A 25490-nucleotide genomic window follows, 5' to 3' on the forward strand; every position below is an offset into this window, starting at 1 on the left:
AGAAGATGCATGCACCCCCGTGTTCACAGCGGCATTATGTGCAACAGCCAAGACGTGGAAGCAGCCCAAGTGTCCATCAACAGAAGAACGGACAAAGACGGTGTGAGATACACACACACACACACACACACACATATGTGTACATACACACACATACACACAGTGGAACATGACTAAGCCATAAAAAAGTATGAAATTTTGCCATTTTCAACGACATGGATGGACCTGGAGGGTATCATGCTTAATGAAATGTCAGACAAAGACAAATACTGTATGTTATCACTTATACGTGGCATCTAAATAATATAACAAGCAAATGAATATAACAGAAAAAGAAGGGGGAGGCTGAGGGAAACACGACTACAAAACAGGAGAAGAAGATGGAAGTGAGAGGTTGGAGGGATTCGAGGAAGGAGTCACAAGCCAAGGAGTGCTGGTGGCCTCTAGGAGCTGGAAGAGGCAAGGAAGAGGTTCTTCCCTAGAACCTCGGAAGGGACGAGGCCCTGCCGACACGATGACTTCAGCCCAGCAGTACTAATCTCAGCCTTCTAATTTCCAAACAGTAGGGAAAGAAATTTCTCTTGCTTGTGGTAATTTGTTATAGCATCCACAGGAAACTAACATGCTATGTGAATTGAAAGCTTGTATTTCCATAAAAACTGTACACAGAGGATTATAACAATTCTATTCATATGCATCAGTAGCTGGAAATGACTGATGAATGAATAAACACACTGTGGTACATTGGTACAACAGAATACTACTCAGTAATGAAAAGGAACAAACTATTGCTATCTGCAACACTTGGATGTATCTCAAAGGTATTATCCTCAGTGAAAGAAGTCAGTCTTCAAAGGTTATACACTGCATGGTTCTATTAACATGACATTCTCAAAAAGACCAAATACGGAGCCAACAACAGATCAGTGGTTGCCAGGGGCTAAGGATGAAGGGAAGGAGTGACTGCAAAGGAATCGAATGAGGACGGTTACCGGGGCTGTGAAAGCATCTTGTGTCCTGTTGTCATGGGGGGTAGTTGTTTATAGTTTATTCTATATATTCCCTCTATATCTGCTCTAATTAAATCAGCACTAACACAGTAATAAAGGAGAATGAAATAACTTTTGAGCCAGAAGCATTCTCCAAAGAATTTGGGTCAGCCCACATTCACTGTGTAACTAAACATAAGCCTAAGGACCATAAGGTCAAAAAACGATTCTGTATTGGAAGAGCCTCAAAGAAATTCACCTGTTCCCTTCATCCTATGACAGGTAAAGATGCTGGTGAAAAATAGCGTGGCTAAATAGCATAAGAATGGAGGAGACTGAAAGCAAGGGCCTGGAAAACCAATTGCCAAATAACCAGCAGAGTGTAAGCTTTACTTTAAATTCCTACAGACTTCTTTAAATTGACAAATACCCAGAAAGTCATGAGGAGAATCAGCCATCACAACAACATAAAGAAAAAATGCAAATTCTCTGGTGTGTGCGTGCTAAGTTGCTTCACTCATGTCGAACTCTGTGACCCTATGGACTGTAGCCCACCAGGCTCTGGCAGACCACCAAATTCCTTAGGCTTTTACCCATGCAAGAAATCTTTCTGACCAAGGAAAACTGAAGGCTTGCAGGGCTGCTTATAAACCTCAGAACTTAACCTCTAGCAAACTAACCACAATATACAAATATAAATATTTTTTAAATTCTTCTTCTTATTTTTATTTTATCTATTTATTTTGGCCGTGCTGCATGGCTTGCAGGATCTCAGTTCCCCAACCAGGGATCAAACTCACGCCCCTCTACACTGGAAGTGCAGTCTCAACCGCTGGACCGCCAGGGAAGTCCCTATCCACAATATGTTATACCAAACTGTGCCTCACGAATTCACAAAGGTTCACAAATAAAAACCTACGCAGACTCTGACAAAAGGGCTGGGAAAAAAAAAAAAAAATGTGTGGGAAACGACTAGCAGTAGATTTAAGGATTAGATAACTGTACTGAAGAAATAAGAGACTACAAGAGGGAAAGAAAAGTGGGCATCTGGTCAGAGGACGCTGTCACTACAGCAAGAATGGCCCGAAGGCCCAAAGGACAAGGCAATCCTCAGGGCAGGTGATTAGAAGCACACATTTCAAGTAGCAGGAATGGAAAGATCTCTACAGCTCACATCCTCCAATCACCCTGAAGGAAGTACTTTTTAAAAAAAAAAAGTATTTACAGTTTAAGCAGGGGATTTCTTGAGAATTTTCTTGAGGCATTGCATTCCAGTGTCATCATGTGTTCAGTTACAACCCATGGATTTTACAGATAATCCATAATTACCAACACTGTACAACCTTGTCTCTGGCAAACTACTCATCACAACATTATCACTACTAGAGTTTATTTCTTAATTTTCCTCTAGTTTAGTCCTTTTTGGCCTGCTCCTTATTACTGACAGATACATTATTCTAGAATTATAAATAATAAGAGCAGCAATAATTGACATTTGTTAGAGGCTAAGTAGTCATTGTTTTTCCACTAGTCATGTATGGATGTGAGAGTTGGACTATAAAGAAAGCTGAGCGCCGAAGAATTGATGCTTTTGCACTGTGGTGTTGGAGAAGACTCTTGAGAGTCCCTTCGACTGCAAGGAGATCAAACCAGTCCATCCTAAAGGAAATCAGTCCTGAGTGTTCATTGGAAGGACTGATGCTGAAGCTGAAACTCCAATACTTTGGCCACCTGATGCGAAGAACTGAGTCATTTGAAGGCAGGAGGAGAAGGGGATGACAGAGGATAAGATGGTTGGATGGCATCACCAACTCAATGGACGGGAGTTTGAGTAAACTCTGGGTGTTGGTGATGGACAGGGAGGCCTGGTGTGCTGCAGTCCATGGGGTCGAAGAGTCAGACACGACTGAGCGACTGAACTGAGACGCTAAGTGCCAGGCATCGTCAGACTTTTTTTATTATCTCATTTAATTCTCCCATCAACAGTACAATCAAGGTGAGTACTATGATTCCTATTTTGCAAATCAGGAACCAGAGACTCTGAGAAGTTAAAAAGACTTGCTGGGTCTCCCTGGCGGCTCAGTGGTAAAGAATCCACTGCCAACGCAGGAGACGTGGGTTCGATCCCTGGTCCAGGAAGGTCCCACATGCCTCGGAGCAACAAAGCCTGTGCACCACAACTGTTGAGCCTGTGCTCTAGAACTCAGGAGCCACAACTACTGAGCCCAGTGCCACAGTCACGGAAGCCCTCGCACTCTAGAACTTGTGCTCCGCAACAAGAGAGGCTACCACGATTAGAAACCCGTGAACCACAACTAAATTAGCTTCTGCTCTCCACAACTAAAGAAAAGCCCAAGCAGCAGTGAAGGCCCAGCACAGCCAAAAATAAATAAATCAAATTGTATCTATATATATATATATTTTTAAAAAACCAAAACACTTGCTGTATTGCTCAGTTCAGTTCAGTCACTCAGTCGTGTCTGACTCTTTGCAACCCCATGGACGGCAGCATGCCAGGCTTCCCTGTCCATCACCAACTCCCAGAGCCTACTAAAACTCACGGCCATTGAGTTGGTGATGCCATCCAACCATCTTATCCTCTGTCATCCCCTTCTCCTCCTGCCTTCAATCTTTCCCAGCATCAGGGTCTTTTCCAATGAGTAGGTTCTTTGTATAAGGTGGGCAAAGTATTGGAGTTTCAGCTTTAGCATCAGTCCTTCCAATGAACATTCAGGACTGATCTCCTTTAGGATGGACTGGTTGAATCTCCTTGCAGTCCAAGGGACTCTCAAGAGTCTTCTCCAACACCACAGTTCAAAAGCATCGATTCTTCGGTGCTCAGCTTTCTTTATAGTCCAACTCTCACATCCATACATGACCACTGGAAAAACCATAGCTTTGACTAGAGAGACCTTTGTTGGTAAAGTAATGTCTCTGCTTTTTAATATGCTGTCTAGGTTGGTCATAGCTTTTCTTCCAAGGAGCAAGTGTCTTTTCATTTCATGGCTGCAGTCACCATCTGCAGTGATTTTGGAGCCCCAAAACATGAAGTCTCTCACTGTTTCCATTGTTTCCCCATCTATTTGCCATGAAGTGATGGGACCGGATGCCATGATCTTAGTTTCCTGAATGCTGAGTTTTAAGCCAACTTTTTCACTCTCCTCTTTCACTTTCATCAAGAGGCTCTGTAGTTCTTTGCTAGTACCGAGCAAAATGTGTAGCACAGAGGATGTCCTCAGCTAGTATCCACTACACCAATGCTGGTGTCTGCCGTCACACTGCTCGTAAATGGTAAACAGGGACCTGAATTCAGAAAAAAATCATGATTTCAGTATCACCTTTGTCTCCCTGTTGGGACAAGGAGGTAGACACAGAAGCAGGAAACTGTCAGGGGACAAAAGAACCCCTGTATATTCTACAGTCTGTACTTTCATTTCTGGGAAGGCTTGGTTTAACATACGCTTTCATTCTCTGAAGCCTTACTTTTCCAGGTTCACTTTAATTTATTAACTTAATCTTCAATTTCTCTTTCAAAAACAGAACTAGCCACAATCAAACAAGAAGGAGTTCAATAATTAGACAATTTGGAGAGTTTTATGAGATCAAAGATGCCACAAATTTCAGGTTTCCCTGGTGACCTAGTGGTTAAGACTCCACACTCCCAATGCATAGGGTACAGGTTTGATTCCTGGAAGGGGAACTAAGATCCCCATGTGGCAGAGTGTGGGCAAAACAAAAGGAAAGGAAAAAAGGGCCAATTTCAACACTGATAAACATTTTTCCATATGCATTTCAAAGAACGAGAGCTAAAGTCTGTTATCAAAAGAGTTCAGGCTGAAATCTGAGGGAAAGAACTTCAGAATGATCAACATAAATGTGAAAGTCATTTCCCCCTCACTTCGGGAGTTTCCATTTCCTATCGTGAGCCAGAATTGGCAGGCAGAAGGGAGGAAGGGAGAAACAAGGAGGTATCAAGGGCCATGCTGTTGTTTTTTTTTTTTTTTCTTTCTACAGAAAAATGCAAATCAAAACTGCAGGGTGGTCTATTAGGCAGGCTAGTCTAAGACACCTACACACCAGACAATTAAAAGGTCCCAAGGAAGGGACAGTACCCTCTCACCTCCCTACCTTTATCCTTGTCCGCTTCTGTCTCTGTAAAAGCAAACAAGTGAAAACAATTCAACTCTAACACAACTTCAGCAAAAGAAAAACTATATATGTGTGAATATATGTATATATAGGTATAATATGTCTATACATATATATGGTTTACCTGCTCAAACAATTTTTAGATAAGAGCACATAATTTTTCACAAAAATAGAGACTGCTTCACTATATAATGGGAACCACCAGAAGTTTCTGAGCTACAAAACGCCAGATTGCACCTTAGCACAAGGGCTCTGGTGTTATTTGGTAACTATAATTTGCTTACTCAAAAAATTTTGAGACAAAGGTATGTGATATTTTACAAAAATAGAGACTGCTGCTCTACTTAATGGGAACCACCAGAAGGTTTTAAGCTACAACACCCCACACTTAGATTGTTCTTTAGCATAAGGGCTCTGGCATTATTTGGTAACTTTAAAAAATAATATACCAGGTGGGAGGGGGGGTTCAGGCTGTGTGAGGGGGGACACATGTATACCTGTCGTTGACTGACATTGATATATGGCAAAACCCATCACAATATTGTAATTATTCTCCAATTAAAATAAATTAATTGAAAAAAATACACTTTGACATAAAGTGTATTTATCGTAAAAAAAAAAAAATTAAAAAAAGTAAAACCCCAAGGGCTCTGCCTAGTGCTTCACACAGAGAGAGCGCTCCAGGGGCGGGTGCAACAGGCGAGGAATGTATGACACCACCTGGTGTCCAAGGTGGATTATTCATATGCAGTCCACTGTCTGTGAACTAGGGCTGGCCTCCACGTCACCTAGTGCACTTCAGAGGAGATGGAAGTGCTTTTGCTGAAACAGGGCTCAGCCTCCAGCCAGGGGAGAAAAGGTTTTACATATAGTCATCAGGCTTTCTCAGAAGTCTAAGTGCACTGTATTGGTTAATGACTGAAAAGCCCAGTGTGCGTCCTGTCTGACTCACTGCCGAGTGCACAGCCTCAAAATGACTGACATCCATGCAGCTGGAGACATCCCACATAACGTGGGAAAGCCAACTGCTATTCCTCACCAATGGCCCTCCTTTGAGTTCAGCCAAAACCAAAGACAACCAGGGAGTACACATGACCCTGTAACCTTAGTGGGCCTAGGAATGAGCATCGCACCACAACAGAGGACCCAGATAATGGGGCTGATGACTGCTCTTTTAACGGCATGGAAGGTCTGAGTCCGACTTACCGCAGCCCCCAGAGTCCCAGTGCTAGGCAGTGGCCAAGTAGCTGGGCGTCGCCAATCCCAACAAACCTACTTTATCCCTTTTCTTAGGCTCTCATCCAATTTCCTTTTCACTACATTTTCCTTACCCTGTTCTTGTTTTTCTCTGTACTGGATTGTGAATGGCTGAGGACAGGTGTGGTCTTGCCCTCGTCTGTGTAACCCACAGTTCTTGGCCAAAACAGCCACTCTGGTGGGCTAACTGGTATCCCTGCTCACAGGTCTCCCAGTGGCATGTGGGGTTCAGGAAGCCCTATGACTAGCAACCACACAGAGCAGCCGCCCACTTAGCTTAGGAACTTTGTATCTACGCACAGAAAAGGAGCCAATTTCCAGTTCTTTCCAGCCCTGCAATTCAAGGACATCCCAGGTGCAAGGACATGGCTCTCTGGGTTGTGTTATCTGTGCCATTCATTATGGGATTCATTATGAATTTACCGGTAAGTCCTCCCACAAGCCAATTTAAGCAAAAACTTTATTTCAATTAAAGAATCATATGTTACTGACTCCTCTGACTCACTATCTACGTCATGATTACACATTCTTACAAAGCAATAATGTGAACTTAGAAAGTCATTCCAGAGTTTGATCAACTTACAGAATCCATCCCATAACCATGACTTCATAATTTGGAAACACTGTTACCCAAATGCACCCTGAAAAGTTCTGTAGGACACCTACATTTTTCTTACTCTGATCACATATTACTTGTCCCAGGAGAGTATTAATTTTTCATTTGAACAATGCTGACTGAACTTTAAATTACTTTCTGAATCAACTCTTCTTTGAATAATTTACAGAAATATACGGTGTTTTTGTAAGAAAAAGAAGTAGCTATTTTTAAAGTAATAATCTTATATCTCCTGAAGGCTTCTTTCTGTCATGTTATTGTTGTTTAGTAGCTAGGTCGTGTCCAACTCTTTGCAACCCCATGGACTGCAGCACACCAGGCTTCCCTGTCCTTCAATGTCTCCTGGAGTTTGCTCACATTCATGTCCATTGAGCTGGCGATGCCACCCAACCACGTCATCCTCTGTCACCCCCTTCTCATCCTGCCTTCGATCTTTCCCAGCATCAGGGTCATTTCCAATGAGTTAGCTCCTCTTCGTTATCAGGTGGCCAAAGTATTGGAGCTTCAGCATCATTCCTTCCAATGAATACTCAGGGTTGATTTCTTTTAAGATGGACTGGTGTGGTCTCCTTGCAGTCCAAGGGACTCTCACGAGTCTTCCCCAGCACCACAACTTCAGCTCTTTCTCTGTTATGCCCACATCTTAATGAAACTTTTTTAAAAAAATAAGAGCCCTAAAAAAGATTTAGGAAACGCTATGCATTTAATTTAACTGACAATGACATGATGGCATGATTGTGAATTAGACAACGCCAAGGCGGGTGCTACTAATAAAACATCGCATATCATGGCTCAGCCAAAGTAAGACAAGGCTATACAGGCAGCTTCCTGCTAACACATAACAGAAGTAATGCACTTTTCTGTATTTCAAGAGCTCCATTTTCCCTGCTAGGCTGAAAAGGCTTATGTATCACCAATGAAACACACATTTTTCTAAGGATAAAAACTTTTCCTTACCTTGTAGCCACTAAACAATATATTTTGTTTTGAACAATGGGGGGTTGAGAGTAATAACTGTCACTATTACTTCTAACAGCATGATTTAACATTTTTATGTTATCATTCACCCACGCAGACCACCTGATCCCAGCAACTACCTCAAATGTGCTTCTCAAACAAAACAAACCTTCCACTTGTGCTAATAATGATCACTTCTTAGTTTCCATTTTTTCCTTGCTGTTAAAAGTATCTGAAACTGTAGTTGTATTAAATAACTTAATGTATCACAAGTGACTGGACTAGTACCTGAATGCACTTATCAAATGTCGCCAGTTATTACTATGGAAGGAAGGGCAATTGAAAGATAAAAACTATTGTGACATTTCTTTCCCCTTGGGCAATGTTCTGACTATATCTTACACTATGAGGTTCTTTGCCTTATGACTGTATCTGGTTTTCCAACTGTCATCTCTCAAGAACAGATAGTGTTGTGAGGCAGAAGCAGCTTTAATACTTAGATAACAGTGGCCACCAGCAGGCCTCCAGGAAGACACTGAGGCTGAGCTGAGTCCTTGACCAGCCTTTACCCTGGGCACTCAGCATGCTTTACGGTCCGGAACAAACACAATAGCTCCTTAAGCCAGAGGTCCTGTGTTCTTTAAACTGACCCGGAGCTCAGCACGTTACCTGGGGTGCTGACCACAGGAACAGCCAAGCACAGGAGGGCTAGGCACTGCACCAGGGCTAGCACTGGCTGGCCCAGCCAGTCTCCAAGAAGTGGCAGCAGCCAGGCCGCACTACCAACCCAGGACCGGGTTTAAAGGCAATAAAAATAACCTATTATCTTTAACAAAGTGGTGCTATAACAAGGCAGTCCAGCAATATACCTCAGGGATATAATTAGTACAGTGTGGTAGGGAGAGTGAAAGTTGCTTAGTCACCTCCGATTCTTTGCGACCCCATGGACTGTCATGGACTTGTCTAGGCCAGAATATTGGAGAGGGTAGCCTTTCCCTTCTCCAGGGGATCTTCCCAACTCAGGGATCAAACCCAGGTCTTCTGCATTGCAGGCAAATTCTTTACCAGCTGAGCCACAAGGAAAGCCCAAGAATACTGAAGTGGGTAGCCTATCCCTTCTCCAGCGGATCTTCCCGACCCAGGAATCGAACCAGGGTCTCCTGCATGGCAGGTGGATTCTTTACCAACTGAGCTATCAGGGAAGCCCAAATATGTCAAAGTCTCTCAGTCGTGTCTGACTCTTTGCAACCCCATGGACTATACAGTCCATGGACTTCTCTAAGCCAGAATAATGGAGTGGGTCGCCTTTCCCTTCTCCAGGGCATCTTCCCAACCTAGGGATTGAACCCAGGTCTCCTGCATTGCAGGTGGATTCTTTTTTTTTTTTTTTTTTGCAGGTGGATTCTTTACCAGCTGAATCACAAGGGAAGTTCGTGGTAGGGAGAAGCATCCTTTTAAGACAGAATTTTGCCAGTTTCACAAAACATAAAAACAAGTGTGAAAGTAGAATGTAAATGCAGAAGTGAAGCCGCTCAGTCGTGTCCGGACTCTTTGTGACCCCATGGACTGTAGCCTGCCAAGTTCCTCCGTCCATGGGATTTTCCAGGCAAGTGTACTGGGGTGCGTTGCCATTTCCTTGTTTAGGGAATCTTCCTGATCCAGGGATCAAACCCAGGTCTCCCGAATTGCAGGCAGACTCTTTATTGTCTGAGCCACCAGGGAATCCCTTAGACAAACGCAGAGCCTAACAAATATAATTATCATTTGTCAATGGAATCTGCCATATTTCTTTCAAAAAATGGAAAGGTGAAATAACTGATCAACTTAAATGTATTACCTTTTCAGTGAGAACACTGAGGGTGTAAGTTATAGTATAAGTGCGTGAGCGCTCAGTTGTGTCCAACTCTCTGCGACCCCATGGACTGACACCCACCAGGATCCTCTGTCCGTGGGATTTCCCAGACAAGAGTACTGGAGTGGGTTGCCATTTCTTTCTCCACGGGATCTTCCCAACCCAGGGATCAAACCCTCCTATCTCCTGTGTCTCCTGCACTGTCAGGAGAATTCTTTACCACTGTGCTACCTGGGAAGCCCAAAAGTAATAGTAAATCCAACACAAAGTTGGCTTAAACAATAAGGAAACAGTATGATATCACATAATTCAAAGTCCAAAGGTCAGCTGGCAGTAGCAGCTCTACACTGCCCCCCTCCCTCCCCCCACTCCACCCCAATGCCAACCCTCTCAAGGCTTCCGGGCTCCAGCCTGAAGGTGGCTGCCCTCATGGTTTACACTGACTACCAGAAGCAAAGACTGTCCTCCCACAACTTCAGGGAAGGAAAGGCCTTGCTTTCCATCAGACGGTCAATTCAGAATGCTATGACGGTCTGAGAGCAGGGGTGCTCAATCCTGGCTGCTTGTTAGAATCACCTGGAGAGTTAAAAAGAAAAATGAGGAGACACTTTGTAGACCTTATGGTCACAGTGTTCTCTCTAGTGCAACAGTCCCTTTCCCTCCCTCGCAGTAACCCTTTGGTACAAAATATCTCTGTTAAAAAACAAATAAAAAAACTGATGCTCCCCAGGGTATCTCCCCAGGTCAGTTAGATCCTCCCGAGTGGTGGAACCTAGATGGAAGTCTTCTCAAGCCCCTAAGGAGAAGGAAATGGCAACCTACTCGAGTATTCTTGCCTGGAGAATTCCAAGGACAGAGGAGCCTGGTGGGCTACAGTCCATGGGGTCACAAAGAGTAGGATGTGACTGAGTGACTAACACACATAAGGAGATTCTAATGTACAGCGAGGGCTAAACACTGCCTGGTGAGAGCCCCTCTGGAGGCTGGGGTGGGGCTGCTCCTTGTGAGATGCAGGGCAGTGAAGGAGCCTAGGGCAGTGGGTGCTGTGCAGGCAAGCAACCTGGCCCTGCAGTTACCTATTTATGATCTGCCACACAGTGAGCCTGGGGAGATGGTTCACAGCCACATAAATACCTATGTCCCTTAAGCATGTTAAAAATGCTCAACCTCACTCAGAGGAGAGCTACTAATTAAATACACAGTAAATCCAAGATACTATTTCCTACTGAAAAGTCCCCAAACTTGATAACACACTCTCAGCTAGGGTCTGGGGATACAATTACCCTTGTGCATTAGGAGTGAAGCTATCAACATAGTATCCACCTTAATATCTACTATCTACTACTATCTATTGATACTAAGTAATATCTTGGTATACAAATTAATTAAACTGATTCTAAAATGTATCTAGAAATGTATCTAAACGGTACCTAGAACAAGAATGCTGCTGCTGCTGCTGCTAAGTCGCTTCCCTTCGTCGTGACTATCTACTACTATCTATTGATACTAAGTAATATCTTGGTATACAAATTAATTAAACTGATTCTAAAATGTATCTAGAAATGTATCTAAACGGTACCTAGAACAACAATGCTGCTGCTGCTGCTAAGTCGCTTCGCTTCGGTCGTGTCCGACTCTGTGCGACCCCATAGACGGCAGCCCACCAGGCTCCCCCGTCCCTGGGATTCTCCAGGCAAGAACACTGGAGTGGGTTGCCATTTCCTTCTCCAATGCATGAAAGTGAAAAGTGAAAGTGAAGTCGCTCAGTCGCGTCCGACTCTTAGCAACCCCATGGACTGCAGCCTACCAGGCTCCTCCATCCATGGGATTTTCCAGGCAAGAGTACTGGAGTGGGGTGCCATTGCCTTCTCTGAGAACAAGAATAGCCAAGGCAATCCTGAAGAACAAAACAAGTCTTACTCTGTGCTAAGTTGCTTCAGTCCTGTCCTACTCTTGGCAACCCCATGGACTGTAGTCCCCCAGGTTCCTCTGTCCATGAGATTCTCCAGGCAAGAATACTGGAGTGGGTTGCCATTTCCTTCTCCAATGCATGCATGCATGCTAAGTCTCTTCAGTTGTGTCTGACTCTGTGTGGCCCTATGCACAGCAGTCCACCAGGCTCCTCTGCCCACAGGATTCTCTAGGCAAGAATACTGGAGTGGGTTGCCATTTCCTTCTCCGTCTTAGTATCATGAGTTACAAAAAAGTTCAAATTAAAACCACAATGAGACACTACTGCAGAGTCCCATGAAAAGTGAACATTTAAAACACTGACAGTATCAAGGTTTGACAAGAATGTAAAGAAATTGCTAGTCTCCTTTACTGCTGATGGTAACTACACTGATGCAATGACTGGAAAGTTCTTTGATGGGGAACATGCCTATACCATGTAAACAAGCAATTCCCCTTCTAGGTATATAATAAGAACGTTCGTAGAAGCATTATTTGTAAGTAGCTAAAACTGAAAATAATCTGCATGGCCATCAATAATAGCATGTGTAAATAAATTCTTGAATATTTATAGGTCAGAATACTAATTAACAATGAAAATGAACAAACTACTAATACCTGCAACAACATGGATGCATCTTACAAAAATAATGTGGAGTGACAGAAGCTATCAAAGCACAGAAATATACATAGATATATACTGCTCGGATTGAAAAATATACAGACCTGAACTTCTGCTTTATGCTGTATCAGATATGCTTTTGCCCTAAGCAAATGTAAAACTGAACAAAATAAATGAGACAACTGTTTTCAGGCATAAGACAGCAGGCAAGGCAGGGCTCTGACCCTTAGAGAAGAGGAAAACAGCAGGGAAGCCCCAACTTCCTGCACAGGGCACTTTCCCAACCATGGTGCAGGGAGATGGTACCCAAGCTGACAGCAGCAGTCCTTGTGAACTGCGGAAGACAAGACTGGAACTCCAGACTGCTGAGGCAACTAGAACTGCAGGGCAGGACATCTGAGAGGTGGAGGCTTTGGGAAGTGGAAAGCATAGGACAACAACAGGTGATTGACTAACATGCTAGGTGAGATTCCATAAGGCTCAACAGACAGCATCGGCTGCGAGGGTGAGAAGCCAACAGAGATATAAAGATTTCACGGTGCAGCCAGTCCAGAGTGGAGAGACCTTGCTAAACACCTCTTTCATTTAGCTGAGATTCCAGAAAAATCAAGCATTAGTATCAAGAATGTCCTCTACAGTAAGGGCCATGCCTCTGGACTAAGGACAAACCCAAAAACAGACTCACTCTAACAAAATACCAACAACCTACGGGGTCAAAACATGTCAGTGACTTAACCGCCTGTCAAGAGCAAAATGAAAACCTCTCTAAAGTAAGACAAGACTGAAAATCCCTACAGTGTAACATCTACATGTCTGACATATAATCAAAAATAATTAAACATGCAAAGAAGCAGGAAAATGTGACTCCTAAGTCATGGCTCAACTGGTAAGGAATCCTCCTGCAATGCGGGAGACCTGGGTTTGATCCCTGGGTTGGGAAGATCCGCTGAAGAAGGGAAAGGCTACCCACTCCAGTATTCTGGTCTAGAGAATTCCATGGACTGTATAGTCCATGGGGTCACAAAGAGTTGGACACACCTGAGAGACTTGGCTTTTGCTTTCAAGGCAGGGAAAAAGCAATCAATCAAAATAGACCCCAAGATGACCCAGACTGGGCTTCCCCTGTGGCTCAGCTGGTAAAGAATTGGCCTCCAGTGCAGGAGACCTGGGCTCAATCCCTGGGTGGGGAAGATCCCCTGGAGAAGGGAAAGGCTACCCCACTCCAGTATTCTGGCCTGAGGAGTTTCATGGACTGTATAGTCCCTGGGGTCGCAAAGAGTCGGACATGACTAAGCAACTTTCATTTTTCACTTTCACTTGACCCAGATATTTGAATTAACAGACAGGTCTCTACCTTCAAGGATTTGGAGGAAAAGGTGGACCTAATGAGTGAAAAGATGGTGAATCTCAATAGGAAAATGCAAACTATAAAAAAGAACCAAATGGAAATTTCAGAATTTAAACTGATTATATCTGACATGAAAATTTTAAAGAAACTGAAGATTAGAAACTGCAGAGAGTTAGTGAACTTGAAGATAGATCAACAGAAAGTACCTCAACTGAAAAATAGGAAAAAAAGTCTGATGACTTAACAGAGTTTCAAACTATATAACATGAAAACTAGCAGAATATCTATAGTTATATTTTCATTCTAAATATTGCTCATGTAAGCTTTTTCTTTTTCTTCATCAATCTCACTAGATATTTGCCTATTTTACAAATTTCTTTCCAAGTCAGCTTTTGGTATATTTTAAATTTTTTACCTATTTATTTACTTATTTGGCTGTGCTGGGTCTTTGCTGTTGCAAGTGGGCTTTCACTAGTTGTGGTGAGCAGGGACTACTCTTCACGGGGGTGCAGGGACTCTAGGCGAGGTGGCTCAGGAGTTGTGATGCATGGGCTTCGTTGCTCCACGGCATCTTCCTGGACCAGGGATCAAACCTGAGCCCCCTACGTTGGCAGGCAGATTCTCAACCCCTGGACCACTGGGGGAGTCCGGGCTTGTGGTGTTTTGATCACTCCCATCTCAGGGTGTGTTCTCATTCTTGCAGCTCTTCTTCTGTGTGCTGGGGGATCACTCTGCTTTCCTGGCTTCTTTAATTAACTGTTAGTTACCCCCTCCTCCCCCACCATCTTCGTTTTCTAATAAAAACTTTTAAAGCTAAAAAAAAATTTAAAGATAGAATTAAAAGCAAAAATCCCCCCAAATCTATCACCATGGCTGTGATTTTTAATATCTGAGGCTGGGCAACAAAACAGACCAAAAAATAAACTGAGCAAAAGTACAGACAAAATTACTATAAAAAAATAAGTAAGGCTGTAGACGATTCTACACAACACTGTCAGCCAACTTGATCTAATTCACATTTACAGAAAACTACAACCAACAACTGCAGAACACATAATCTTTCCAAGTACAAATGGGACATTCAGTAAGACAGGTCAAAGGCTGGGCCATAAAATTAATCTCAGTAAATGTCAAAAGACTGAAATTTTACGGAGGATGTTCTCTGACTACATGGAATTAAGTTTGAAATCAGTAAGATATCCAGACTCTCCCAAATATCTGGGAATTAAACACTTTAAAAACAACACATCAAAATCTGCCTTTAAGGAGGAGGGGAGAGTCAAGCAGAGTTCTGCAAGGCAGATGGGTTTTGGACACACAGAATAGTGATGTCAGGGGCACAACCACCACACAGGAGGCCCTAAGGGAGTGCTTCCTCTTACTGCGGTTCATCTTCTGAGTAGCAGTCTTAATCTTTTTTAGCCCATAGACTCAGATAATATGCCTGACGTACTCCTGTGGGTATAATTCCCAACTCAATCATGTTAACTCATCCTCTTCCCTCCCACTCATTAAATGCAGCTCTTTGCAACACACTTCACAACACACCAGTGGTTATCATATGGAGATCTGTAGCACAGGCAAAGTCCCTAACCAATACAAAGTGATTTCTTCTTTCCTCCAATTTCTATTATTTTCTTTGCTAGGTTGCTTCATTTAAATAAGGTAAAAACTCTTTCGGTTAAATCATCTTTGATCATCCTCCGTTACTAATCCCATTTTTCTGTTTTCTGAATTTTCTGTTTTCTTCTATATTATTAGCATATTTCTTAAAAAGGGGAACAAAGGACTTCCCTGGTGGCTCAGTGGTAAAGAATCCACCTGCCAATGCAGGGCACATGGGCTTGATCCCTGTTCCGGGAAGATCCCACATGCCGCAGAGCAACTAAACCCATGTGCCACAACTACTGAGCCTGAGCTCTAGAGCCCTGGAGCTGCAACTGCTAAAACCCAAGTGTCTAGAGCTCCACAAACCACTGCAATGGGAAGTTCGTGGACTGCAACTAGAGAGTAGCCCTACCTGCTGCAACTAAAGCCAGGTGAGGCTTTAATGAGAAAGGCAGCATGCAGCAACAAGGACCCAGTGCAGCCAAAAATAATTCAGCCAAAATAAATAATAAGTAAATAAAATTTTTAAAAAATGTGTAATGCCAAAAATAAGTTTTTTTAAAAAAAAATGGGGAATAAGATTTTATGAAAAACAAGAAAGCCATACAAAATGTATTAGACTATGAAAAATAACAGGATGCCTTAAAAAATGTACAAACATAAATTTTGCATTTTCTTAGTTGATGTATCACAACCCCAATCCCTAACATAAAGTACATGGATATAATCTTTCCAAACAACCTCTTTATTTAAAGACCTGATTGAACTTCAATACCTATAAGACTCAACAGTTGTACTTTTTCCCACCTCCCAACCTGTATGGTTGCACAGTATAATTTAATAATAGTAAGAATTATATTGTTGCTCTATCAAGTTCCTATTTGATTACCTTGAATAAAGTTTTATTTGAAAACAGTTGAACGGTTTTAAACTGAGAGTAAATAATTTCTTACAATCATTTTTCAGTTAATCTCATAGTAAAACATCTGATATGTACAAATTAAATAAGCAATACTCTGAAAGACGGAATGTACTAACTTAAAACTAGAAAATCTAGAAATACTTTATAGAGAGAGGAAAAAAAAAACCCTTCAATTTTTAAAAGTACAAACCAGAAAAGCATTACAAAGCTTTACAAACTGAAATGATTTTATATTAAAAACATTTATTACCAAGAAAAATAGGAAAACTTGTGTGCAAATTTTTTTTTTAAACCGCAACTTTCTGATTTAGGGAGGAAAAACCTAGAGAAATGGGATTTAAAACTTAAACATGAGTTAAAATCATTCTCTTGTAAAATTTTGAATATCACCACCCTGACCCCCCACAAAACAAAACAAAAAAGATTCAAACTAATCCTACAATAAAGGCATCAAGTCTTAACTTCATAAACTACCAAACGGCACCTTGCTTATGTGAAAGACAAACACGGAGGTTCTCCCTTGCGGATGTCATCCACTCTCACAGCTCTAAACACCATCCAGAACCTGGTGACCCTCAGGTTCTCTCTCCAGCCTGGACTGCTTCCCTGAATTCAAGCTTGGCGAGTCCGTGACATGTGTGCCTATCTGACATACCCACGTATAGGCACCTCAAATGCAGCAAGTGAAAGAAGCAGCTCCAAGCGGTCACCACTGCCTCACACTCCCATCCTCTGGTTCACGTTTCAGTAAAAGGCAACGCCATTTTTCCAGTCACTCAGTCCCCGGACCTTGACTTCTCTCCCATCGCACATCTAAGAACCAATCTAGTCAGGAGCGCCTTCAGCTAGTCACAGAACCTGACCCCTTGACTGCAGCCGCCGCCCTGGGCCGGCCAGCTCCACTCTCAGCCAGACTAGTGCCATCAGCGGCCCAGTGGACTCCCTCTTGTCTCCTCGGCTCCCCTTCAGGACGCAGCAGCCAGAGAAACTTCATCACAGCATAAATCAGGTCGTGGTACTACTCCTCTCTCAAAATCCTCCCAAGACCACACGAGGAGAAGTCAAAATCCTTGAAATGGACAAGGCCACTTTCTTCTCCAGCCAACCTCCCCTGCTCCCTCATTTCATCTCCTGCAACCCTCCTTCGCTCTCTCTGCTCCAGGTACCCTGGGCTTCTCGAACCTGCTAAGAAAGCTCTACCTAGGGGCCCTGTGCGCCTCGATTCCCCTCCTGCCTGAAAGCCATTATTTCCATGGCTTGCTCCCTCACCTTCCTCCTCAGGTCTTTATTCAAACCCCACCTTCTCAAAGAGCCTCTCTGGCCACCCAAACTAAAGTCACCCCCTAACATTCCCTGTCCCCTTTTCTATGTTATTCTTCTCCTCAGCAACTCTCTGTTGTTGTTGTTGTTGAGCTCCTTATTGCAGAATTCAGGCTTAAATTGAAGAAAGTAGGGAAAACCACTAGACCATTCAGGTCTATGACCTGAATTTGACCTATGTCAAATCCCTTATGAGTATACAGTGGAGATGACGAATAGATTCAAGGGATTAGATGTGGTAGACACAGTGCCTGAAGAAATATGGACAGAGGTTCACAACACTGTACAGGAGGCGGTGACCAAAACCACCCCAAAGAAAAAGAAATGCAAGAAGGCAAAATGGCTGTCTGAGGAGACCTTACAAATAGCTAAGGAGAGAAGTAAAAGGTAAAGGAGAAAGGGAAAGATACACTCAACTGCATGCAGAGTTCCAGAGAAGAGCAAGGAGAGACAAGAAAGCCTTCTTAAGTGAACAACACAAAGAAATAGAGGAAAACAATAGAATGGAAAAGACTAGAGATCTCTTCAAGAAAACTGAAGATACAAGGGAACTTTTCACACAAAGATGGGCACAATAAAGGACAGAAACGCCAAGGAACTAACAGAAGCAGAAGAGATTAAGAGGTGGAAAGAATACACAGCACTATACAAAAAAAGTCTTAAGGATCCAGATAACCACAATGGTGTGATCACTTACCTAGAGCCAGACATCCTGGACTGTGAATTTAAGTGGACCTTAGGAAGCATTACTACGAACAAAGCTAGTGGAGGTGATAGAATTCCAGCTGAGCTATTTCAAATCCTAAAAGAAGATGCTGTTAAAGTGCTGCACTCAATATGCCAGCAAATTTGGAAAACTCAGCAATGGCCACAGAACTGGAAAAGGTCAGTTTTCATTCCAATCCCAAAGAAAGGCAATGCCAAAGAATGTTCAAACTATCATACAATTGTGCTCATCTCACACGCTAGCACGGTAATGCCCAAAATCCTTCAAGCTAGGCTTCAGCAGTATGTGAACCAAGAACTTACAGATGTACAAGCTGAATTTAGAAAAGGCAGAGGAACCAGAGATCAAATTGCCAACATCCACTGGATCATAAAGAAAGCAAGAGAATTCCAGAAAAACAAAATTCTTAGAGATGGGAATACCGGACGATGTGGGCTGCCTTCTGAGAAACTTGTATGCAGGTCAGTAAGCAACAGTTAGAACCGGACATGGAACAATAGACTGGTTCAAAATTGGGAAAGGATTTTGCTGTATATTGTCACCCTGCTTACTTAACTTATATGCAGAGTACATCATGCAAAATGCTGGGCTGGATGAATCACAAGCTGGAATCGAGATTGCCAAGAGAAGTATCAACAACCTCAGATATGCAGATGAAATCACTCTAATGACAGAAAGTGATGAGGAACTTAAGAGCCTCTTGATGAGGGTGAAAAAGGAGAGTGAAAAAGCTGGCTTCAAACTCAACATTAAAAAATCAAAGATCATGGCATCTGGTCCCATCACTTCATGACAAATAGATAGGGAAAAGTGGAAACAGTGGCAGGTTTTATTTTCTTGGTCTCCAAAATCACTGTGGACGATGACTGAAGCCATGAAATGAAAAGACACTTGCTCCTTGGAAGAAAAGCTATGACAAACCTAGACAGTATATTAAAAAGCAAAGATATCACTTGGTCAACAAGGGTCCGTAAAGTCAAAACTATGGTTTTTCCAGAAGTCATGTATGGATGTGACAGTTGGACCAGAAAGAAGGCTGAATGCCAAAGAATTGATGTTTTTGAATTGTGGTGCTGGAGAAGACTCTTGAGAGTCCCTTGGACAGCAAGGAGATCAAATTAGTCAATCCTAAAGGAAATCAACCCTAAATATTCATTGGAAGGACTGATGCTAAAGCTGAAGCTCCAATACTTTGGCCACCTGATGTGAAGAGCTGACTCACTGGAAAAGACTCTGATGCTGGGAAAAAGTGAAGGCAGGAGGAGAAGGAGCTGACAGGGGATGAGATGGCCGGATGGCATCACCAACTCAATGGACATGAGTTTGAGCAAATTCTGGGAGATGGTAAAAGGCAGTGAAGCCTGCTATGCTATAGTCCATGGGGTCACAAAGAGTCAAACACCATTTAGCGACTGAACAATGAACAACAACTCCACCAACTAGAATGTAAGTTTAAGGAGGGCAGGGAGGTGCTTTTACCCACTAATGTATCACCAATGACTAAAATACTTCCTGGTACATAGTGTGAGCTCAATAAATATTTGCTGAAGAAAGAAGGGCACACTAAGGTAAATAAGTTTACGAGGGAATGCTTTCAATCCTGTTTTACCAACTTTCACAAAAGTGAATTTTCTTAGTCAAGACACTGAAATTTGGAAGGAACAGGAGGTGCATGAAATAATACCGTGGTTTCCTTCCCCCCATTGCCTGTACATATGACTAGCCCTTTGACCCTGAATGACCCTAGCAAAAAGTTGCCATCTGCCCACTCCATTCACATTCATCACCACCACCATACCACTCAACATTATTTCTGGCTTCTAGATTCATGTCTGGTCCAACACTGTATGTTATGGCTGCAAGTTTTTTAATCCAAACTATATGGATGTTAACCAACTCTAAAAAGATCAGCCTGTGAAAAATCAAGAACCATTTGCTCCCCTAGGAAAAGTATACCCAAAGTCCAAAGAAATTCACTTGTCTCCAGTTAAAACGTGATCTAGGCAATTTCTTTCATTAAACAATATTTATTACAAAGAAGTGACTATTTGGTTGGGATGCCATCAACTCATTTTTTAAACTCTCCTAATTTGAGTATTACAAAATAGAACAAATTTGTTGTAAAAAGTCTGAAACATCACAAATGTAAAGTAAAAAGTGAAAGTTTTCTCCTATTCCACCTAAATCCCAATTCCCTAGAGATTAACAATTATGTCAGTCTAAACGCCTTTATACTTTTTTCTGTACATGTACAAATAAATAGTTAATTTTTGTTTTACAAAAATGGGGCCACACCATGCAGACTGATCCCCAAATTGCTTTTTTCCACTTACCATTACACGGACAGCTTTCCGTCTTGGCACTTACAGTATGTTGACAATAAACATCCTTATATGATTTCCTATTTCTTTTTATTTGCTCACTCCCTTATATGACTTCTTGATAGACTTTCTATAGCAGTAGTTTAAAAACTTTTATCTCACGACCTCTTTACACTCTTGAAAATTATATAGAACCCCAGAGTGCTTTTATTTATATAGATTATCTCATCAATATTTACTATAGTATAAATTTAAACTGAAAATTTTAAATTATTCATTTGTTCACCTAAAAATAAACATTTTTATTTTCACTGGGAAATAACTTGTTTTCCCCCGTTTGTAGATAACTGTAGATACTGTTCTTTGAAGCTATACCAAACTCGGTAAGTGGTAGTTTCCTAAAGGCTAGTTTTGATATAGAATCTAAAACTCTTATCAATTAATATTTGTATTGTTACATTAAAATTCAATAATCCATCTTGCCCCTTGAATGAATCTCTTTTACCTGTGCTTGATTTTATAACATCATGTGTTGTCATTTACAAAATACCAGTTCACTGAATCATGTAGGTCTTCCAAATAATGTACTCCATTATAAGATATCAAAATAATGTGTTTATAAATATTACCACCAATCTCTACTTCACAGGAGCAGATACAAGTTTTCCAAAACCCTAATTTTTGCTGGAAAGCAAAGAGGTTTTCACTGACAACAGACACTACCAGCTGTTTTCCTTGAAACACTTTTTAATGCATTTTTTTAAATCTGAATAACCACAGTTTGTCAGTAAAAATGGTAGTGTATGAAAAAAGCAGCAAGTTCAGCTCGAACTAACCACTGCCCAAAGCTCTTCCTAGAGACAAACAGCACACAGAAAGAAGTACTTTCTAGTTTCTTCACAGAAGATTACAAAGATGTATACATAACTGTTGAGAGCTGATAAAATTAATAATTTTTGCTGTTTCATTAGGAACATTCTTAAGTGAAAACCAAAAAATATATGTATTTATTTATTTATTTTTACTATTTTACTATGAGTGCATGGCATGAAGAACACAATGGCTATTATGGTTAGTTGCCATAACCTTGAGTCATGCTTAGAAGCCTGCATTACTTTTGCACCATTACTGCAAAGATTGCAAATAACATCTTGTGTGAGTGCATGTTAAGGTCACTTCAGTCATACCCAACTTTTTGTGACCCTATGGACTGTAGTCCTCCAGGCTCCTCTGTCCATGGGATTCTCTAGGCAAGAATACTTGAATTAGTTGCCGTTTCTTCTCCAGGGGACCTTCACGACCCAGGGATGGAACCCTTGATTCCTGCATTGCAGGTGGATTCTTTATTGCTGAGCCACTGGGAAAGCCCAACATCTTAGTATTGTGTTAATATGAAGAGTTTTCACCTCTGGACCCTCTGAAGGGGTGAAAGGCACACCAAGGGCACTACACTGTTCCATGCTAGGACAGCTTCCTAGAAGTGAGATTACTGGGTCACTGCTATGTACATTTTAAATTCAGATATGTTTGGCCAAAGCTCTCCAAAAAGTCTGTACCAATTTACACTGAGGGTGGCAGAGGATGAGATGGTTGGATGGCATCACTGGCTCAATGGACATGAATCTGAACAAACTCCGGGAGGTAGTGAAGCACAGGGAAGCCTTGCAAGCTGCAGTCTATGGAGTCACAGAAAGTTGGACGTGACTCAGAGACTGAACAATTTTCACTACCAAAGGTTGCATATCATCACTAGTTGAAATGCAAATAATTCACTTACAAATCTTGATTGTGGGAAGTGCCATAATACATTACTCTATTTACCTGTCTAAAACCAATGCTAAAATACAACTCTTGTTTCAAGGCAAAAGTAAAATACAATGGATTTCAAGGCAAAAGTAAAATCCAAGTACTCAAATTATTTAGAAAATCAAACCTCAATTGTCAAATACAAGTTCACTGAATAGAGAACTTTGTTTATTGTAGTCACAGATTGTTAACGGTATTTGTGATTGAATTTCAAAGTATATGCTACTTGCACACGTCTTCCATTTGCTTACAGGGGGTGGGTGGGCTTGACTGATATTTTACTAAGTACAAGGTCTGAAAAATGTCAGGCTGTGACAGTACAAACAGGATGCTAATTAATTGATGCGTGGCTGGCCCCTGGCACAGACATCAGTTTAAGCTGACCCTTAGCTCTAAAACTTCACGCAGAATTACTGGACGTGACCAGTATAATAGGTACTGTAAGCACTCAAATGCCAGTGGTGTTCATAAAAATGTCAAAGACAACCTTTTTTGCCCCAAGTGTCATGTGAAACAAAGAGGGGAGGAAAATCTCCATTCTGAAGAAAGAACTACTCCCTGTCTCAGGTGAAACCACTGGAAGCTGGGGATCCTCAGTTCACAAGGAATGTGGTCTCCCCTCAACTGTTTCCACATAGCTCCAAAGTGAGGATTTTCAAGTTCTACTTATGACTGAAAAGATCAAGATTATTAGTGTCAACTAGGGCCTGTGGTTTTCAGCTCTGGGGGGTGCACAAACCCCTTTGAGGATAAGATTGAAAGCTCCCCACTGAGGTACAGTGAAGGATCCATGCACCTCAGAGGAAGGAAGAGCCCAGGCTGTAGGTCAGAGCAGTCATGGACTATGGATCCTGAGAAATCACTTGAGGCCAAACTCCTCAGGAAGCTGGAATAGTAAAATGGCTTGTCCAAGGTCAACGGTGAGTTAGAAAGGGAATCAGGCAAGAAATAAGCAGTAAGACTTTGAATAAAGCCATCCAGTGTCATCAAGTAACGTTTTCTTATACAAAGTTCCACCTGAGACTAAAAGGTAAGTATAGGAACTGAAGTTTTAAATAGAACTGGAAGGAACCAACACAAGCCTTGTGGTTCAAAAGTTCCTTATGCATGGCAAAGCGGAAAATAGGACCAGAAATCTTGAAGAGCACTCACCGTGTTCCACAAACACATTGCAGTGTGGACCCCCGTGCCTCGAGGATTCCTTCTTGCCTGCTCCTTTGATAAAGTGCAAGGCAGGCAGACTTGGCCTCCTTTGGTCCCCAAGAACTTTTCCAGGCTGCTGCCCCATAAAGTAAGGATAGGCACCCCTTTCCAGAAGAGGGTTCAAGATCTTTCAGAATGATCAGTGAGCTGAGAAGGAAACGGTCTTCACGTGGGATTTCACATTCACCGCATCTCCACCAGTCAGAAACTGAGGTCAATCAGAAGACATCTTCCACAACAAAAGGAAGCGACGATTTTAGGTTGACGTGTGCAAACAGGAGTTCCGATTATATTCGCAGTTTATCAATTCGAAGTAATGTAACTGCAGTGTGACCCCAAAGTTCCTGGATTTCAAGTGTCTTCTACTGGTTAAGTTTCCTCCCTTTCAAGGAGAAAAACCTAAAGAGAAATATTCACAGGGGATGCTGTACAACGGTCAGTGAGGCTAAAGTCGTGTCGATTTCCACACATCGAGGAAACGTGGATCGGTCTTTGAATGCTCCTCCAGAACTTTTCCTGGGGAAGTCACCCACCCCCTATCTTGGTATCTCCATCTTCCAACACATTTCCTGCCACACTAGCTGCCGCTCCTGCTTTTTCTCTACCCTGCTCTCCGGAAAAGGACACGGGTCACCCCGACTTCAGCGAGAGCTGGCCCTCTGACGAGAAGGAATGCATGGCCAGCAACTTTTTAAGTCCGCTTTTTAAAAGGCCTGTGAAACCAGTCCAGGCTTTTCCTCTGCATTAAAGTTTCTGGCTGGGCTGAGGCTGAGGGGGCCGTAGGTGACATTGGAAGAAGTCAGGGCATTACAGGCTCACGGGAGCAACGTTCGAGGGGGGAGGGGGGCCACTTGACAGCAGGGAGGGGATTTGAGTGAGGGGGGCACTCCGAGGCCAAACTTGAGGCCGGGAATCGGAGTTAAGGGACGGCTCGGGGGCAAAGAGGGAGGCTGCCGGGGCGGGGGGGCACGGGCGGCTTACTCCGGGGGCGACGCTCCTCCAAGCCTCAGGAAACGGGGTGTCCCCAGGTCTGGGGAGAGACCACAACCCCAGGGTCCCAGAGCCGGGATGGAGCAGATAAGGGACGATGGGCTCTCGCGGCCCCGAAGGCGGGTGGCGGACAGAACGGGGAGGAGGCCCGGCCGCCTCAGCTGCCCCGAGCCTGGGGGGGTCTCTGTCCGAGACACCCCCCTCCCCCGGGCCCGGACGTGGCTACGGCCGCCGCCGCCAGGCAGTCACATCCCCCGGGCTCCGTCGCAAGACCCGGCCTCCCCGCGTAGGTAGGGGCCGTGGACAACGCAAGGCGGCTCCTCAGCTGCAGGACCCAGGAACCGGTTCCGGCTCCGGCGCTGCTCAGGGACGGTCACCGACCCCCGCGGCCGCCATGATGGATTACTAGCCGCTCCACAACGAGGCCAGGCCCCGCCCCCGGGCCCGCCCCCCGATGACGTCCGGTGCGCCCCTCGCGTGGGGACCGGGACCCTCCCGACACCGCTTTCGGAAACGCTGCAGCGTCTTTCGGCTCTGGTCCCCCTGCCCTCCAGGGCCCGGCCCCGCACGACCTGTTAAATGTGGTCTTCCCGAGGGGCAAGGTGAGTGGTAAGGAAGCGCCCGCCTCCCCTGCACTCCCATTGGTCCCCGAGAATCCGGGTCAGCTCCCTCTCCTGCATCCCACTGGCCGACGGGTACAGTAGGGGCTAGAGCTCCCAGCCAACCACTTTTGGAGTAGCCCGCGAGGCAGGCCGGGAGTTGTGGTCCTGCGGCGCCCCCGCCCCTGGCCGCGCTCGCCCGAGCCTTGCCCTCTGCTCCCGGCTTCTGAGCGTCGGTCCCGCCCTCCTGGGAG

At 43.4% G+C, this 25490-nt stretch overlaps 2 protein-coding genes across 3 annotated transcripts in view; both read right to left on the minus strand.

Annotated features, from left to right (window-relative positions):
• Positions 1-25058, minus strand: part of ABL1 (ABL proto-oncogene 1, non-receptor tyrosine kinase) — a 139937-nt gene extending 114879 nt beyond the window's left edge. For both annotated transcript variants that reach the window (XM_081594773.1, XM_081594772.1), the window contains exon 1: positions 23597-25058. In XM_081594773.1, the coding sequence (XP_081450899.1) occupies positions 23597-23732 (136 nt within the window). In that variant the 5' untranslated portion in view covers positions 23733-25058. The remainder of the gene's footprint in view (positions 1-23596) is intronic.
• LOC145546809 (uncharacterized) lies at positions 24339-24437 on the minus strand. The gene has a single exon (XM_081594805.1). The coding sequence runs from the start codon at positions 24435-24437 to the stop codon at positions 24339-24341; it is 99 nt and encodes a 32-aa protein (XP_081450931.1).
• Positions 25059-25490: the final 432 nt, after the last annotated feature.

The sequence above is a fragment of the Giraffa tippelskirchi genome, chromosome 4, assembly GCF_054371585.1.
Source record: "Giraffa tippelskirchi isolate mGirTip1 chromosome 4, T2T-mGirTip1v1.2.pri, whole genome shotgun sequence".
NCBI classification, from domain to species: Eukaryota; Metazoa; Chordata; class Mammalia; order Artiodactyla; family Giraffidae; genus Giraffa; species Giraffa tippelskirchi.